Below are 19,167 nucleotides of genomic sequence, written 5' to 3'. Positions count from 1 at the left end.
CGGTTGTTGTATCTTGAGTGGTGAATGGTGGTCAGGTACATGCATCTTTAGCAGCAGAATCTGTTCATTCGTTACCCAGGATTCTCACGTGGATCTAGCAGAAATTCACTTATGTGTAATGATGATTCAATTCAGAGATTGTACTATGAATATCAGTAATGACAGATGTCTAGATAAATCCTCTAAAGCTTGGGAAACATTACACGAATCACTGCGGTTAAAGATGTGACGATATTTTTACATAATGATGTTCAAAGCCATGTTGATGGCGTACAGTTCAGAATTGTAAACGCTTGTAATATCAGCAAACACATAAGTTCCGTCGGTATCATTCCGCTTTGAACCATCTGTGTATACTATTACATCTGGGTTTGTCTGTGATAGAAAATGGTAAAATTCTTGCTGAAAGATGAGAGTTGTTAATACTTTATTACATACGGTGAGATCATAATTAAATTTTATGGGGTCAAGTCTCCAAGTCCCCAAGTCCCCATATGCACAACTAAAACTATTTTTTTTGTTCTTTGATTCTAGCCAAAAATTAAGCATCTTATCCAAGAGATAATGCAACAAATTGAAGTCCCAATATTCTTTTTATTTTACAACCGATATAATTGTATACATTTGGAATTCATACATTCTATTGCAGTAAAATTTGAATAATTTTACCTTCAAATAATTTCACCTGTATCTTTTATTATTTTTTTAAAATATGTAAATGTTTAGTAGTTGGTTTGATTGATTAGAGTCATAATTTATATTTTTTGTCTAGATGATATATTAAAAATCAGAATTGAAACATATTTTATAAATTTGTTTACCAAATTTTAATTTCTGTTTACTAAAAATTATTAATTCATAATAATAAAAGTATTAATTTTTATTTAATATTACTAATATAATAATAAATATTACATTAAAAAATAAAGATAAAATAATTGATTACATTACATCACAATAATAATTACTAATTTACTGAGGGATATTGTACATAATAAAACATTAATTTTGTATATTATATAATATAACCATTGTTACTAAGGGTGGTACAAACTGCTTTTTCATTATAATTTACAATTTATAAATATTTTAGAATACTATGGGCTGCATTACATAAACTATCACATACATGGTAATAAATATTTTTTATAAAACTTACAAGACTAGATAATGTAATAATTATTGCAAATTTCATAATTTAAAACTAATTATCATCAATTAATAGATTACTTTAGATTTCAACTTGTATCACAATGGAAAATTCTATTTTTAAGTATTCATTTATGTTTACAAAAACTGTACTTGATTGAGAAAATGGTTTTTACATTTTTATTTTCTATGTATTATTTTCACAAGCACAAGGATAATGAATACAATGAGGATGTAGATGGTGGCTGGATGGCAATGTCTCTATTTAAATAAACACACACGTTACCTACCCACTGAGTAGGTGGGTAGGTGTAACCTTGCACAAAGTAGTTAGTAGACCCTCCACCTCGCAGTAGTTGATCAATGTGTCTCTTCAGGGAATATCTGACACCATCAACCGTAATCATGTAGTGAAGTTTTCCAGCTTCTGGACTACAGATCCTTGTCTCTACATTAGTTTGCCAGTGGAGGGGTACCACCTTGTTATTTCATTTCCCACGCTTAGTTGATGTACACTGGGAGTAATATTGGAAGGTGATGGTGTTGGTTTCAGGTCTCGTTTAATATGTAATCTTCGTTTTAGGTATAATTCTGATGGAGATTTACCAGATGAGAAGGGTGTAGATCTATAATGCATTAAGATTTCGCTAATTTTCCTTTGAATAAGTAGTTGCCTGTTGAATGAAGTCATTGCCTGTAGAAACCTTTGCTTGAAAGTCTGTATATTGTGTTCAGTGAGTCAATCTGTAATTAGGTTCATTTTTCATGTTGGTTGAAACCTTTATTGTTGCTTACAATATGGTGGAAATGTTACTTTTGAATTTTTATTTTCAATTCTTCAAATGTGAGGAGTTATCATAATATGTTTTACTTCCTTGTACGAAGTAAAGGAAGTAAATTTTTGTATTATGATAAATTTCAGATTTCAATGGAAATATCCATTTCGACGATCCCTGAATCCATTTTGTCTAGTTTTAGTGTGACGTCTGTACATACGTATATATCTTGCATGATTCAAAAATGTTTAGCCATAGGATGTTGAAATTTTGGATTTAGGACTGTTGTAACATCAAGTTTTGCACTTCCTCCTTATATCGCAATCGACTGGACCAAAAGTGTCCAAAAAACCCCAAAATCCAAAAAAAATTGGATTTTGGAATTTTTCTAAAATGTAGTAATCCCTCATTGAGAGCTTTTCAACAATGTCACAAGTGGTACTTATCTTTATTGGTTCCAGAGTTATTGCCAAATAAAATTTTAATTAATGAAATATTTGGATCTTACAAGGGGAAGGCACATCAGTGTGAATGCAACTTAATCTCCTTTTTTTTCAAAATCTTTTTTTTAATTTAGATATATTGATGTATTAGTAATTATTAAGCTCTGATTGTAAAAAACAAATATGATAAATAATGATTCAATAATAACAATAAAAAAATATCAGAAGCCATTTATGAAATAAAATTTTATATACTTTTAGTTTTAAAAAATGTGTATGTAATTTAATAAGTGTACAAGGAAGTCGTGTGATGTCAACGTCAGATTTTTTAAACTTCTATAAGTAAAAGTGTGGAGGTGAAAGTTCTAAAAATTGATAGCAACACAAACTGTGAAAAATTAATTCATATAAAAAAAATTTGGGCAATATATCTTTGCTGTGTAGGCTGTTGCTACATCTTATTGAATCCAGTAGTATCATTTAAAAGGTTCTATTATTGTTATGAAGTTCATGACAATGTTCGGACATCACTGGCATTGAGGAGAAATAGAACTGATAATTCTCTTACAAAACTGAATTTGAAATGCTGATTTTTACAAAATTAAGTAGATACTCATGGAAGACATGGAGATTCACAGTTCTCCTACAAAGCTCCACACTAACCAGAAAATCTCTGAAGTGAACTGGCTTTCTTAGAGAATTAACAATTCTTGATCTCTTTTCTTTATTAATGAAAATACTTTAGGCCCTAGAACAAATACGGTTTGTAACCCTTCCTTTCTTCTGTATATTAATGTTATGTGACAGACAGTGGATTTGTTTGTCAGTTTTGCAAGGAGACAAATGATAAAAACATTCTTGACATTTTGCGTCCAGTTGTAATACAGCTGCAGTATGGTTATGTGAATGGCATTTCTACTTACTTGCTGGACAGTTATTATTGCCTTAGAAGTCAATGAGTGATTACATTTTTTATCATTGCTGCAATTTGCTGTACTCATAGACAAGTTTTCCCTTTAATACAGAAATTATTTTGACATTATTCAACCAGGTTTGTAAATTGGATACTGGGTTAAATAACTTTCCAATTACCCTTTGTATTGTATTTATTTTTAAAGTAACTACAAGTACTGAACCCAGTTTATCATTTATGATAATAAAAATGAGAAATGAATTTTATTATGTGGAAAAATATCGAGCTTGATCAGGATTCTATCCCAGTACCTTCTGAATAAAAAAGAGTCAATATCAATTTGCCATTAGGAGATGATGATTATAATGTTGATCTGTGAACTTGAACCTACTCCTGTGGTTAAACATCTTGAATTATTCAGCAGACAGATATTCAGGTAGCAAAACCCTTATTAAATTTCATTTTTTAAATTTTATTTTCAATATTGTGTATTTTTGTATTTTCTCAATAATGAAAATAAATGTATGAATAATAAATTATAACGTGTATATAACGGTTCAGCCATAAGCTCATAGGTTTGATTTGTTTATTATTACTATTAATTGTTAGAAAAAAACATAAGCAACTTTAGAAAGGTGTTCTTGGTCAAAATGTATGTAGTTATGGCCATTTCTTATTCCACCTCAAATCATACCCTGAATGTGTAGAAATAACCCTCCAGGTGTAATCATAAACCTATAAACCAGGCCTATTATTGATCGATTTGTAATTGTTTCTTATTTCTATCCAGATTGAAATTAAAAATTCCAGGACTAGGCAGGATTACAGTGATTTAAAATTGTCCATATGCTGGTGAATTACATTATTTTTATTGTAAGTAAAATTAAAAAAAAGAAGGATTCATAAAATTATATAATTTTTAAATTCATTAGGTGTATTTCAGTAATTTATTTATTATTAATTCACTTGTAACTTTTGTTTTTATTATTTTTTCTTTAATTTTGAAAACTTTGTATTTTATTTTTGTTTTAGTTGCCTTCCAACTGTTGTACATTTACCAAAAAATGATGAATTGTTATGCGTTGTTTGTGGTATTGATAGTACTGCAGTAATTACTACTAAAGGAGCTGTGTATGCTTGTGGAAAAAATAATAATAATAAATTGGGATTATCGCTAACTACTCTTCAAAGTTTCATATTTATGGTAACAGGAATTTATACATTTATTGTTTTGTGGTTGTGAATGGGAATATGATACTATAGAAGTTTCTAGAATGTATGATGCAATTTTTGCTTAAGTAGAATCTTTTTTTTTGTTTTATCTCTGGGTCCGCACTCAAGCAATTCATTCTGCAGAGAATGAGAAGAATGTTTTGTAGCGTGTGTGAAAAATGTCATGCTTGACCGGGATTTGAACCCAGGACCTCCGGGTGAAAGGCTGAGACGCTATCACTCATGCCATGGAGGCCGGCAACTTAAGTAGAATCTGTTTTGTGTTAGGTGATAAAATTCGTGTAGTTGGTTATCTCATATATTTGCAAGGCTAATATGTGTGGTTATTCAGAAGTCTTATATGAGGGTCGTTTGGCAAGTTTTCGGCCTAACAAAGAAAACAAGATTTTTTAGACTTTTTTTTTTCAATGAACTCTCTTTGGATTTTTATACATTAAGCCAGTGACTTTTAAACTTTATAATAGTCTCAGTATAATTATCTAAACGGTAGTTACCGGAGGCTAAACAGGAAAAAGAAAGGTGAAATACTCTCAGTATAATGTGATTTGTCCAGCTCTGTAAAATAAGCAGCTTTGACCTCATCATTTGAAATGAATCTTTGTCAACTGAGCGATTAACTCAAACTTGGGATGAAGTAATCACTGGGAGCCAAACATGGAAGCAGTTTAAAGTATAGGCCATGGAGTTTTGGAGCAATAACGTGAGATATAAGTGCAGGTGTGTTATGGTGAAATAGCACTTTCACTTTGGCTAGATGTGGATGCTTATTTAACAGCATCCTTCACTAATAAACTCTAATATTCTGGATTGTGATCCTCCCTTTTTTCAGGTAGTGTATGAGCATTGTATCACGAGAATCCCAAAAAACTATACCCATGACTTTTCCTGCCAATGGAATCATTTTTACTTTCTTTGGTGCAATTTCTACTGCTATCACCCCACTGTTTGGACTCTCTTTGATTTGTAGCGTGTAATGATAAATCTGTGTTTCATTTACTGTTGTAAAAGATTGAAGAAACTCAGTAAAATTGTGTTTAAATAAGTCTAAACCCCTCTTGAAAAGCGTTCATTAAAATTTATTTTTTGTCAATTGAACAAATGTGGCATTCATTGAGTAGAAAGCTTTGTCAATCCCAGAACATTGTGTTAAGTGTAGTGGACATGGTCTATCAAATTGTAATGTCAACAAGGTCACAAACCCTTAGTTGGAGTTCATTTGATAAAAGATTGTGGAATTTTGTGATGATTTATTATTGTTGTGGTTTTTGGGCATCCCAAGTGTTCTTTCATCATCTTGAATGAATGTACAACCACATGTAAGTTTAGCAGCCCGCTTTTATACCGTTGAATGATGGGGATGAATCCTTTAAAGTGGAATCAAACTCTTTTTGTATGTCTGTTGGGGTTAAACCTTTATTGAATTACTTAAACTACGTATTTAAATTTTGAATTTTTGGTGCAAAATAAAAAAATTTCAGCCCTTAATTTGGTGTTAATTTAGAAAGTCAAAATTTCAAGAATCGGATAATGTTATTTTTCTAATTTTTGCACATTTTTTGCCATCATTTTAATTATTTTAAAAGTTTTGTTTTATGTATTACTTATTTACTTTACATGTACTACTCTATGACAATATAGGACAAGATAATTTTGTATTTTGTAATTATTTTTCCAGAAAGATGCAAATGTAGAAAAAAGTTTACAATTTATTGAAGTAAAATCATTATCAAAGTGGCATGTAATAAATATATCTATGTCAAATAATCATTCTTCAGTATTAACTGATGCCGGTTATGTAATTACTATGGGAAGTAATAATGAAAATCAGTTAGGACATAACAATGTAACTCCAGCTGTTGTCAAGAGTACGATTGATAAAATAGTTACTGAAAGTGTCATTTTAATTTTATTTTAGCAAATTTTATTGTACTATTAGAAGTTGAGAATTTTAATGTTAAATTGTTTAAATAATTATTTTTTTCCTTTTTGATTATAATCTTTTTGTCATGGTTCTTTAGGTAAAGATTTTTTTTTAACAGATTTTTTCTCATTAATCAATTAAGTTTAAGCTATTTTAAAAACCAACTAAGAAGTAGGTTACTCTTCCATAATTGAATTTTGATTGGTTTGTTAAACATAATCTGGTAACCCAAACCACAACACATTTGTAGTTGCCCCTGGCAGTATGTGTCTTTCTCTCATTTATTCTACTTAGAATAAGTGTAAAGTACAAATAAATGTAAATGTTGGAATAAATGTCATGTATTCCACTTAGTTGATAAAGCAGCAGCGCATGAAATATAGAATCTATCAGTTTTGTTCATCTAACTGTAAGAGTTCTGGCATGATTTGTTTTAGGAAACGGAAGGAACACATTGCTGTCAAGATCTGTCAACAATTTTATAATGTCTACAGTAATAAAGCAATAAATGTCTAAAGTAATAAAGCAAAGCAATACTGTTTTGTGTGAAGTTGAGGTAGAAATCCAGAAAGAAATGTTGAGGTATTAGGTGGCAGTTCAAGTAAGAGATTTTCAATCAGCCCCCTATGTCCCAGACTTCGGACCAAGTGACTGTGATCTTTGATTTGAGGGTTATTTTTTGCCTTTCCTAACATTTGTAGTTAATTCATTACACTGCCATTTACTTTTAAAACTGGAGTGATCATTTTAAAACTGGTGTGCTTAAAGTAGTTTTGAGAATGGAGATACTCTGAAATGCTTCAACTACAAATGTTAAAGTGATATTGCTAGGAATGGCCGAAAATAATGTTCAAATCAATTATGATAATCCTAGCCAAAATATGAAATATTGTGAAAATTTTGACTCTGATCTGTTTACCGAGATGATTTGTCTGGCTACTTAACACTTTAAAATGCGGTGAAGAATTTATGATAGGACAAGTAATTGGCTTGACACCTTGGATTACTGTGTGCTAAAATCTTTAAACATATGTGTCGGTTATTTATATAAATATTAAAATATATTTCTACAATTTTGTAACATTTTTACCCCAAACCTTTTAAGCATCTGATTGATGTTATCCCAGTGTCAAAAAACTAAGTTTGTGGGAAGATAGATTTCAAAAATAATAATCTAATATATACTTTCACAAAATTATTGAATTTTATCAAATACTGTTCAAAATGATGTAGTTGGAGATGTAGTTGCAATTAAATTGTCAAATGTAACCTATTTTTACAATCTGCTACTGCTATGCATGATGCCACTTTTCTGAATTATAAGCCATAAAATTCATTTCCCGATATTTACTGAAAATGTTTATGACAAATTTCAATGAGCGGTACAATTTTAGAAATTATCATCGTGGTTTTGGTATAAAGTTTTGCAAATCAGCTATTTACCTTTTGCAGTTGAGATACTTAGTATCTTTTTTGATTTTTTTCTTAAAATATTATTATGATGAAATAATGGACAAGGAAATATTTTCTTGGTTCAGATAAATTCTCTACATTATAAAGCTTTTAATAGATTTGGGAATTTTCAATTACCAAGAGAAAGTGAAAGAATCTTTTTTCATGACATATAAAATTCTTACCCCAAGATTTCCAATTTAAGAATACTGTTTTATGTTTCTGCTTAGTCAGAACAAAACCTCCAACAAATTCATAGAAAGTTATAGGGTTTGAAAAACTAAATAAATTATTCAGTGCTACGTAAATTTTATGAACGTTTTATGAAATTACATTATCCAGTCATCTGGCATTCATAATCGACATATTTGATACCTTAGTTTAGATGTCTTCACTTTTTTTTTTAATATTCGATATTTATTAAAATATTAAGTCGGTATGGAGTGCGTTAATTGCAACAAATTAGGTAACATTTTCAATTTTTTGAAAATGTGGACTATTATCTGTGTAGATAGACAACAGTATGAATTTATAAAATAAGGTTTATTTCTATCTTAACCCATTTTCTAGTATATAAACATTTGCTTCAATTTATAGAAAATTATATGTATAAAATGGATAAATTTCTACCTAACCGTAGGTTTGTAACAAAAAACTAGTTTTAAAAAACAGATCATTTTACACTTCCAACAGACTTAATTCTATATGTATGAATATTGAATGAAGCACACTTATTTATATGAATAAAATGATTTGAATAAAGTGGTACAATGGTACTTATACAGCAATAAATTGACTGCAGAATGTATAACAGAAGTTAACAGGATTACCAGTATGGTTTCTTCTTAATGATTATTAGTTGGAATTTGTAGTAGTAGTAAGTGTAATTATACCAGACGTCATATGTGGAATATAGACAACCCATCGTGTATTTTATGAGATAATGAACTAAAAATGAATAATTTTTTTATTTTGGTGTCAGATGCAATGCGATTGCTGAAGTATTAGGCACCACCAATGTTATAATGCACAAATCATCCACTGCGCTTTACCTGATTGAATATAGTCTTGTAGAGGGATGGTGGTCCTCATCATTCTGTACAGGCATGGAAAGGAAGGTTCCTGGCTGAAAAGCCAGGATCAACTTCGCTCTACCTTCCATACAGATAGTGTGTGGTCTCAGATCAGGTTAGATACTTTCGAAGTTGGTTGTTATCGATGACACATCTTTTCCTTCAGAACTGGATCAAGTGTGGTTGAATGATTGTATTGAGCTAGGGAAACTTATGGTCAGTCACAGACCAGATCTGTCTCAATTCTCTCTTTTGGACAGTTGTTTTGATGGGATATTATCTCTTTTTCATATTATTTATTAATACTTTATTGTCCGTTAGATAACTAAATGTGGTCCAACTTATACGGTTGTTGGTACAGAAGAAAATGCTATCTATTTTTGGGGTACAAGATACACACCATCATGTTCTTCTGTAAGTAATAATTAATTGTTTAGTATTATCACTTACTTAGTTAATATTATTCTCATGAATAATTTTTGTTTTTTACTTTTTACAGTGTGATGTTATACTCATTCGATCTTATTTACTGTTTAATGTAAGCGTTAATCTTCTTTCAGTGTATTAATTTTGTTGCTATATATTGGTTTTATTAAGTGTAACTGATAAATTAAAGAAATTAACAATTTAGTGTTTATTGATAATTCTAGCTTATCAGCTCTAATTTTCAAAATAATTTATGTTTTTGAGATTGTTTTTCAAATAAATATTTTAAAAAAATGCTAATACTAAAAAAAAGAAAGTAAGAAAATAATTATAACTTGAACATTTTAATACTACAGTAAACTGAGTATATTGTCTTCAATTTTGTTTTATTACATTTAGAACAAGTGAAAAAAAAAATGCCTTTTTCATTCTGAACAATTGTTATATGAAAAGTATTGATCAGTCATTGTTATGTAACACAGTGCTAAAGTTTTACTGGCATTGTGTGTGTGTGTGTGCGTGCGTGCGTGCACGCGCATGTTTTATTGAAAATAAATATAGCTTTGTCCATATTAAATTAAGTAAATGAAAAAATATGGCTTTGGATACTGACATTTAATATTTTCTTAATTACCTTTCTTTCCAGGTCTGTATGTCCTGAGATACTCGAATTTCAAATGTTATTCAAACATCAGCTTTTACAAGCAATAGACTTTGAAAGTATAATGATTAGATTGGTGTATGGAACACTGTATATCCATGTATTGAGTGAAGTAAATCGTGTATTGATAGTGCTTTATCCATTACTATAATCCATTGCAGCTCAATAAAAATATTAAATGATTATGAAATATAATTTTCTCATTTTCAGATTCATTTTTGTTTTTAATAAATAATTCTTTTATGTTGTTGATTTTTGAAAGTTTTCTTTTTTTGTAGGCATTTGATTCTTCTTCTACCAGTTCATTAGCATCAACTAATCTCAAGATAGATATTGTTGCTGAACCTGAGGAAATACTTGCGTAAGTTAAATGAACATAAATTCACGCAGTTGAGCTACTTTTATTTTTTTATAAGGCTGCTAAAACATTTCAGTTGTACAAAGTTGGATTAGTGCCAAAGAGATGTTTCAGTGCATTCTATGATTAAAATGGAAGTTATTTTCTCTACAATTTATAAGCTTTTCAGCTTTTCTATGTATACCTTTTTTTTATTATACTCCATTGATCAATTTATCATGTTGAAGTTCGCAAGAAGTTCTGGCTAGAGTATTATGAACTGTTTAATAATTATTATGCTTCTGGGTATTGAAAAAAAAACCAGGCAGCAATACTTTTCTTCCTTTATTTAGTATAATACTTTGCCACTGAGAAGTGTATTATAATTCAGTCAAAGACTTAATACCAAATGCATTCATTATAGAACCACCATCAATAAAACTAAATAACCTAATAAAAATCACTTAAAAAATTCAGTTTATCTGCCTTTTATAAAATTGGTTACTCTTAATGGTAGTAAGCTCTACATAGGACAAACTGGTTGGAATAGCTATATAAAAAACACAAAAACACTTCGCTCGACTACTGAATTCATTTTTACAAAACCACCTCTTTGAAACCAGTTGTACAAGCATCAGAAACCTGGAAATCTTATGCATAAATATGAAAGGACATGAACTAGACTCGCTTGAGTGGCTCTAAGTATACAAACATAAAATCAAAACTATAAATGAACAAATCCAGTTTCAATTACACACATTCTTTGAAAGATCACATATCACAATCATCCTTTAAATCTAATCCAAACAAACATCAGTGCCACACTCAACAATATGAAAATATTACCAGTGGCTTCATTTAAATTAGTTTTTAAACTTTCCCCTTCAGATAAATTTTATTGCAGTTGATTAAAAGCTGTTTAATCCTCTAAAATACTCTTCAGCTCAAATGACTTACCCTGATAGAAAAAAATCTCTGAAAAGTCCCACAGGTAAGAGTCATCAGCCCACAGAGCTTCAATAAGAAGCAGCTGAAAATATATTAATTGGAAAATGTTAAAATAATTCTTGTGATACCTATCAAAAGAAAGAGGAAAAAAAGCGTAAGAAAAGAAAGGGATATCAACCTGTAGAGGGGACTACTACCTCTTATTAGGATAATTTATTATTTTGCTTAGGCTCATCTATTCCTGTACTTATAATAGTATGTAACATATTAAGATAGTTTATTAATTTAATCCACAACTTGAGTTGATGATCATACCATAGAGCAGTTGTCTGATAACTCTTAATTAAAGTATGAAATCTGAATTCCATACTACTTTTTTATTTTTTTATAACACATTCTGCAACTAATTAATTAATTTAATCTATGTTTCAGCTTATATGCGTCACCTAATCAAATCGCTAAAGGTGAGATTGTCACATTGTATGACTTATGTCCATTATGGCTTGGTCTTTTAGTACTGGTTGATACTACAGTGCCTTTGCCAAAATTGAGTACACTTACTTTTGTAGAGGGTAAACAAAATAATGAAAACAATTCATCCTGTTCTAAAAATTCTTTAACAGATACTTCTGAGTCTGTAAGTATCAAACATTTAGAACAAAAGTAATAATCTTCATAATTTTTATTATAGTAATATTAATGTTTTAATAATTATTAATATTATGTTTATACATTTTCATTAATATTTAAATGTACAGCTCTATTTTGTATTGTACTGAGGATTATTCATTTTTTTAAATGTGTGTGGAATGTATTTATTCTTTTCACTGTTGTTTACTTCGAAATTAAAAATAGAACTAAAGAAGATAAAAAAATTGATCACAGGAAATAAAATTAACACACATATATATATATATATTTATGGCTATATATATACCTGTGACTTCCAACAAGTTTTTCTTTTTTTTTTCTATTCATTCTACCCAAGTTACATTAATTCTAAGTTTCCTCTATTGGTAATTTTAATCATTAATGCAGTTTTTACAGTTTGTCATTTTTAAACCTCTCTCATGTAAGCCATTGTTTTAGATGGATAATTAGTGGTAATCATTCTGTACAAAGTAGAGGACTTTAAGGAGGCTGATTAAACATTTTTCAGATAACATTTTTCTCCTAAGCTGTACAATGAGCTGTGTGATTTCAAATATTACGTTACAAAAGCACAATATGAAAGGATAGGATTATGTGTCTTATGTTTTGATTGGCTGATATAATCAAATTTCTAGAATTTTTTTATTAAGAATCTATATTGATATTGATCCTCTTATCAAGAAATTAAACAGGCTTGTTTAATCCAAAGGTTTTTTTGACTAAACAATAGCCATGAATTTTCAGAAATGTTATTAACTTTTCTTTTGTCTCAAGGATCTTGAATGTTGACTGCTTTGTTTTAATATTTTTGAATATAATCTCAAGATCTCACCTCAACAATTTTTTTAAAAATTAATTAATTTTTTGTTTTGTTTATGTATATATATTTTGTTACATATATCTATATAATACACAATCTAATCTTTCATATGGCTATAACAACATGTGATAGCTTGCATATAAAACATCTATGGTGCTAGAAGTGTTATAAAGAATCTGAAGTCTGTATTGTTTTCTCTGAGAAGATGATGTTAATTCTCTGTCAGTTACTTAATGGTTAACAGTGTGATGAAGGTATTGATTGTAACATTGATTATTTTGTTAGGATACATGGCGAGCTGATATGCAACAATATAAAAAACTGTTGTTTTCATCATTTTTAGTTGATTGAATGAAAAAGACATTAGGAAAGATTACCATTATTTGTTTTTGTAGTGTGTTTTGTTTTATTCTCTACTTAATATTGCAAGAGTGACCGTAACTTACAATTTTATGTGGTCAGTGAAACAATTTTTTACAACTTATTTGAAAATGAACTCCAAGAATTATTTTTAAAAAAATTCTACTGAACTATTATGAAAACTTTTGATCAAAACAGGAAAACATCTTAGGAAGATAAAAATAAATAAGGAATATTTAGACAGGAAAATATATGTTTTAAAGGAATTATTTATTACAATAAATAATTATTATAATAATTATTTGTATACAAATAATTACAAATTATTATTATTATTATTATTATTATTTGTATTACAAATAATTTTTTTTGTTGTAATTATTTGTGTACAAATTACAGATAATTACAATAAAAATAACTTTTATTCTGTTTCTTAATTTGGATGTACAGATCTGCAATCACTTTATCCAAAGTATTTTCATGATATCCGAAGTAAAACTGAAAAATTGGTTTTCTGAAAACTGATTTTCTTTAGGTTTGAATACAATAACTTTGTTATTAACAATAATTTGTAGAACAAGACGCTAGTTTTATATTTGAAAAATTTAATTAAAGTAGGTTTACCCGTTCCTGAGAAATAATTTTTTTTGTTGAAAATCACAAAATGGCGTTCGGAAGGAAAAAATCAAATTATGAAAAAATCCCTTTTGGCATGCCGGAAGGCGGAGGTTGATTTCACCGGTGCTGAGTAGGGGATAAAAAATATACCCTGCATAATAATTGGTATTTCAATGCCCATTATCATTCGTGGGGCTCATAGTCACGTTCTTCCCGGGGAAGGATAGTTAATTGACTGAGGCAGAACTTAGATCTCTCTGCTTATTGAACAATGGATCATGCACATTTGTATCATCTTCATCAGATACATCTGTGTGCATCGATCTGTCGTGTTAAGCATCCCTATTTCCACTTCTTAACTGGCGCATTTCCAAAAATGTTTTTGGAAACGATCACAGACCGGTTGTTATCTTGATTGGTGATTGTGATTTGTCTCAGAGACAGCTATGTGGATGGGTGGTTGGGAAGGCAGACTGGATCGAATACAAAGAATTGTTTAGCCAATATGATGAAGTGATCCACCAACTTTCCATATTTGCACATCTGATATTTGATATTGCAAGTGATTTACATTACTTGGTGATTCAAACAGGACTTCACAACTTTAAAAGCATATAAACATTTCTTTAGATAATTTTTAGAATCAGTTGAGGTCTCATTTCGTAGCAACACAGATCAAGTTTTGATTCTTGTAGTTCATAATACTGAATTCGGCTGCCGTGATGTTAAAAATGTATACATTTACTGGTGCAGAACATGGTTGGTATGTGTTTTAGTTTCAAGATTTGCAGTCATTAACTGCAATTCAACATAATTTTCGTATTGAGTAAAGTAGGAAGCCTTCTAGTAGGCATACAATTTATTCTTGGTACATAACCTTCATTGAGTCAGGTTGTTTTGTTAAACATATAAAATTACTAGGATGATCACACATCTCTGATGCTGTGGAACAACTCAGAGAAAGCTTTGCACGTGGTCCGAAGAAATCAACTGAACATGCATCATGTGAGATGACTGGCATTTCAGAAATGGCTATTTGGCATGTAATATGTAAACAATTGCACTTGAAGCCATTCAAACTAACCATGGTTGAACACATTACAGATGACGACAAAGTTGCTCAGCTGCAGTTTTCGGTGGAAATGATGGATAGAATTGCAGACAATAATACATTTTTAGACAGTGTAATTTTTAACGATGAGTCAATTTTTTACACCAGTGTGGCAATGTGAACACCCATAACTCTTGAATACGGGGTAGCGAAAACCCTCATGAAACTTGGCAGTACATTTGTGATAGCCCGAAGGTGAATGGTTTTTGATTCCTAAGCAAATAAAGACTGTACGTCCGTTCTTCTTCCTGGAGGTATGTGTGCGCTCTGCTGGGGTGGTCTGTTATATAGTTGGTGCTTGTGGGAACTGTATGTCTATCCCATTAAATTCTTCCTCGATGGTTGTGTTTCACTTGAAAAAACCAACAAACACTGAAGCTTAAAGGGTCTTCGACCGACGTTATCAGTTGAGGGTGTGTCTGATGATGATAAGAGAAATAATGTAATGAATGCTAAAACATCAGTAATTTGCTTTATTGTAGTGAAATAAAAGGAAGAAGGTAATAGTATTTATATGCTTTTTATGTTATGAAGTCCTTTTTGAATATCCGGTATATCAGGTGTTTCATTTTAATCCCCCAGGCGATTTTCTCATAAACTACGCACAATATAAAAAAAAAATGTCTTCAACAAAAGTTACTTGGACTGAAGGGGCGACACCTCATGGTGACCTTGGATTTCACGGTTAACACAATTTATTTCAAGGTTAACACAATTTTTTTTTTAATGGAATGACGTATTTTTGACTCCACAAATGAAAAGATTGGAAAAGTTTACATTGGAATATGTGGTCACACATATGATCTTGGAACATTTTTTGAAGGTCATACAATGTAATATTCATACTAGGCCATTTGTCTCACAAACTATGGAAAGATCATAAAAATGATTTTACAGAAGTTAACGAGGATAGGAGGGGAATATCTGACAGTGAACTTGATCATGATCTTGAGGTCCCCTTTGCAGGTCGTGCGAAGGTTTTTTGATAGCGCCAATGGAAAGAGCGACAAACGTCACGTCAACATACCCTTGAATTTAGTCATGACATTTTAAGATTATGTTTTATTTCTTCCAGCTTTTTGAAATTCATGGTTTAGGAATTAATCACATACGGTATCCGATTAAACAATTTGCTGAATTTCAAAGACAGTACCAGTTAACTGTTGTCTTCTCACAACTTAGAAAGCAGTGACTGTAAATATCTGTGAAGAGAATCCAGCACCTATATACCACTACTTCTCATAGTTAGCAGTATGACCTTCAAAAAAGTTTTAAGATCATATGTGTGACCAGATATTCCAATGTAAAATTTCTGATCTTTTCATTGGTGGGGCCAAAAGTAGGTCATCCCATTTAAAAAAATTTATGTTAACATTAAATAACAGTCAAGATCACCATGAAGTGCCTCCCCCTCCAGTCTGAGTAACTTTTGATTAGATCATTTTGTTTTATTGTGCATAGTTTTTGAAGAAATCATTTGTGGGGATTAAAATGAAACACCCAGGTATATACAGATTGTATCATGAAGTTCTCCCAGGACTTTTATAAGCTATCCTACTTGTGAAAACAATGAAGAAACCTCATTTAAACATATGTCCTAAAATGCTTCGTTTGCAAGTTAGTGGAAGATTACGCTCGGATTTCATCTACCCCAGTGAAATGAGATTGTACTGAAATTTTTAGAGCATTAATTAAGGAGCAGAATTAGCGATATCTTATGGTTTCTGATTTTAGAAATCGAATAAAATAGGTTCTAGAACCGTATCTGCAGTAGTGTTTGAGAAATCTGGGGTAAAAACCGTGTTTTTTTTGTCATAAAATAATTTTTCTTAAGTGGGTAATAAACATGTACAAAATTTAAACAAAGCTTGAAGAGAATTTAATTCTGAACAAAATCATATAAGATAAGTTGAATAAAACAAAGAAAAGCTGGAAAAAATTATTTAAAAAGGGTAAAAATTGAAAATTACTCCTTTTGTCCAATAATAAATTAAGTATAATTTTTTTTAATCAAAATATAAACAGAAACTGGAACAGACCAAATGATTGATTGAAAAAAAATTAGTAATTGAATTTCAGTGAATGAACCATGGTAGAACTAAGATGTCAAAAGCATAATTTCCATTGTGTTTTTTGTAATGTAAAATTGTCAGCTTCCAGTACTCACTTTGTGTTATTTTAAGCCCTTTGATGTAATTTTTTCTCATTTATTTATTAAATGCTTGTTTTGTCTTAATTTCTTAGGTTCCAAGCTGGATAAAGGCTGAACTGGCTGAAGCTAATAATTCCTGGAGACCAACATATATGATGTACCAAGCAGTCTTTTGAATAGTTAATTCCTTCTTTCAAATGATATTTATATTCTATTTCTAATTAAGTGTTCAAATAATTAATTTGCTGAAGTATTATTTATTATTAATTTTCTCTGTAATACAGTTGCAATAAAAGCTACAAGTAGCATTAAGATACATAGAGCAATAGTCTGCTACTTACAATTTTACCTGTGGATGGTCAGAAGCTAATTAGTGTAAATCATCAATAAGAAATATCATTTTAATCCTTTTATTAGAATTAGAATGTGTTATTCATTAATATACTAAATTAAACAAAATCTATATCAATATTAAGAGAAAATGTAGAATCTTATTTATAATCTTAGAAATAGAAAATCAAAACATAAAATTATTCAACTTATAACAAAATTAAAAATTGTGACTTACTTGGTTTGTTGATAATTTCACACATTTTTTACCTCTTTGTTTATTTATTCTTTAGTTGAAGCAGCTTACCAACTCGAGAAGACTTCTTGATGCTAATTATAGAAAATAGCATCTCTTCATTAAAGTATATTTAAAATGTATTTTAGTTAGGTTGTCCTTTACTATATCAAAACCTCTGAACTTTTAAGTTTCCATTGGTGTTACTGCATCTTTATTGATCTTCCTGTGAATAATAGCAACTTTAAGATTTTTGGCCAATAAAAAAATTAGTGTTTGTAACTTTAATTACTTCAAATGGCTTACTCTTCTTTGTCATTTTTATATTGATCTTCTGGCCCAAAAATTTACTCACACTTCTAATCCTTGGTTTCTATTATGGCAAAACTGTAATTAGGCAAATAGCTGAGGTATAAAAGAAGACATTTATGGCAAAAGATGAAAACAAAATATTTATTTTTGATTACGGAATAAATTATTCTTTTTACTTCTCTGAATACATGGATACAGCGTTCCATATACCTCGTGTCTTACGTCTAATCATTGTATTTTTAGTCTATTGCTTGTAAAAACTGATGTTTGAATAACATTTGAAATATGAGTTTCTCAGGACATAACAATCCTGGAGAGAAAGGTAGTTGGGAAAATATTAAACGTCAGTATCCAAGTCATATTTATTTTCAATAAAACACACACACATATATATATATATATATATATATACACAATGCCACTCAAACTGCAGCACTGTGTTACATAACAATGACTGCATCAATACTTTTCATATAACAAATTGTTCAGAGTGAAAAGGCATTTTTTCACTTGTTCTAAATGTTCTAAACAAATTAAAGACAATACACTCAATTTACTGTGTAGTATTAAAATGTTCAAGTTGTACTTACTTGCTTACTTTTTTTTACTTACTTTCTTTACTTAGTTAATTTTTTTTAGTATTAACATTTTTTAAAAATATTTATTTAAAAAAACAATCTCAAAAACATAAATTATTTTGAAAATTAGAGCTGTTAAGCTGGGGGGGGGGGGGGGGGATATCACTAAACACTAAATTGTATTTTTTTTAATTTATCAGTTACATTCAGTGTAACCAATATATAGTAACAAAATTAATACACTGAAAGAAGATTAACACTAATATTAAACAGTAAATAATACCGAATGAGTATAACATCAAACTGTAAAAAGTAAAAAACAAAAATTATTCATGAGAATAATATTAACTAAGTAACTGATAGTACTAAACAATTAATTATTACTTTCAGAAGAACATGATGGTGTGTATCTTGCACCCTAAAAGTAGATAGCATTTTCTTCTGTACCAACAACCGTATAAGTTGGACCACATTTAGCTATCTAACAAACAACAAAGTAACATTAATAAATAATAGGAAAAAGAGATAATATCCCAATCAAAACAACTATCCAAAATAGAACATTAAGGCAGTTCTGGTCTGACTGACCATAAGTTTCCCTAGCTCAATACAGTCATTCAACCACACTTGATCTCGTACTCAAGGAAAAGATATGTCATTGATAACAA

General features: G+C 29.8%; 1 protein-coding gene across 3 annotated transcripts in view; it reads left to right on the top strand.

Annotated features, from left to right (window-relative positions):
- LOC142330137 (uncharacterized) overlaps positions 1 to 17,611 on the top strand; it is a 36,264-nt gene extending 18,653 nt beyond the window's left edge. The window contains exons 2-6 of one of the 3 annotated variants that reach the window (XM_075375233.1): positions 4,314 to 4,485; positions 9,460 to 9,498; positions 10,326 to 10,408; positions 11,765 to 11,969; positions 17,137 to 17,611. In XM_075375233.1, the coding sequence (XP_075231348.1) occupies positions 4,483 to 4,485; positions 9,460 to 9,498; positions 10,326 to 10,408; positions 11,765 to 11,969; positions 17,137 to 17,220 (414 nt within the window). In that variant the 5' untranslated portion in view covers positions 4,314 to 4,482 and the 3' untranslated portion in view covers positions 17,221 to 17,611. Of the gene's footprint in view, positions 1 to 4,313; positions 4,486 to 9,281; positions 9,375 to 9,459; positions 9,499 to 10,325; positions 10,409 to 11,764; positions 11,970 to 17,136 lie in introns of all 3 variants that reach the window. The other 2 variants (XM_075375232.1, XM_075375234.1) reach the window with 2 other exon arrangements.
- The last annotated feature ends 1,556 nt before the right edge of the window (positions 17,612 to 19,167 follow it).

The sequence above is a fragment of the Lycorma delicatula genome, chromosome 9 (assembly GCF_047948215.1).
Source record: "Lycorma delicatula isolate Av1 chromosome 9, ASM4794821v1, whole genome shotgun sequence".
Classification (NCBI taxonomy): Eukaryota; Metazoa; Arthropoda; class Insecta; order Hemiptera; family Fulgoridae; genus Lycorma; species Lycorma delicatula.
This window is presented reverse-complemented; position numbering and strand designations above follow the sequence as displayed.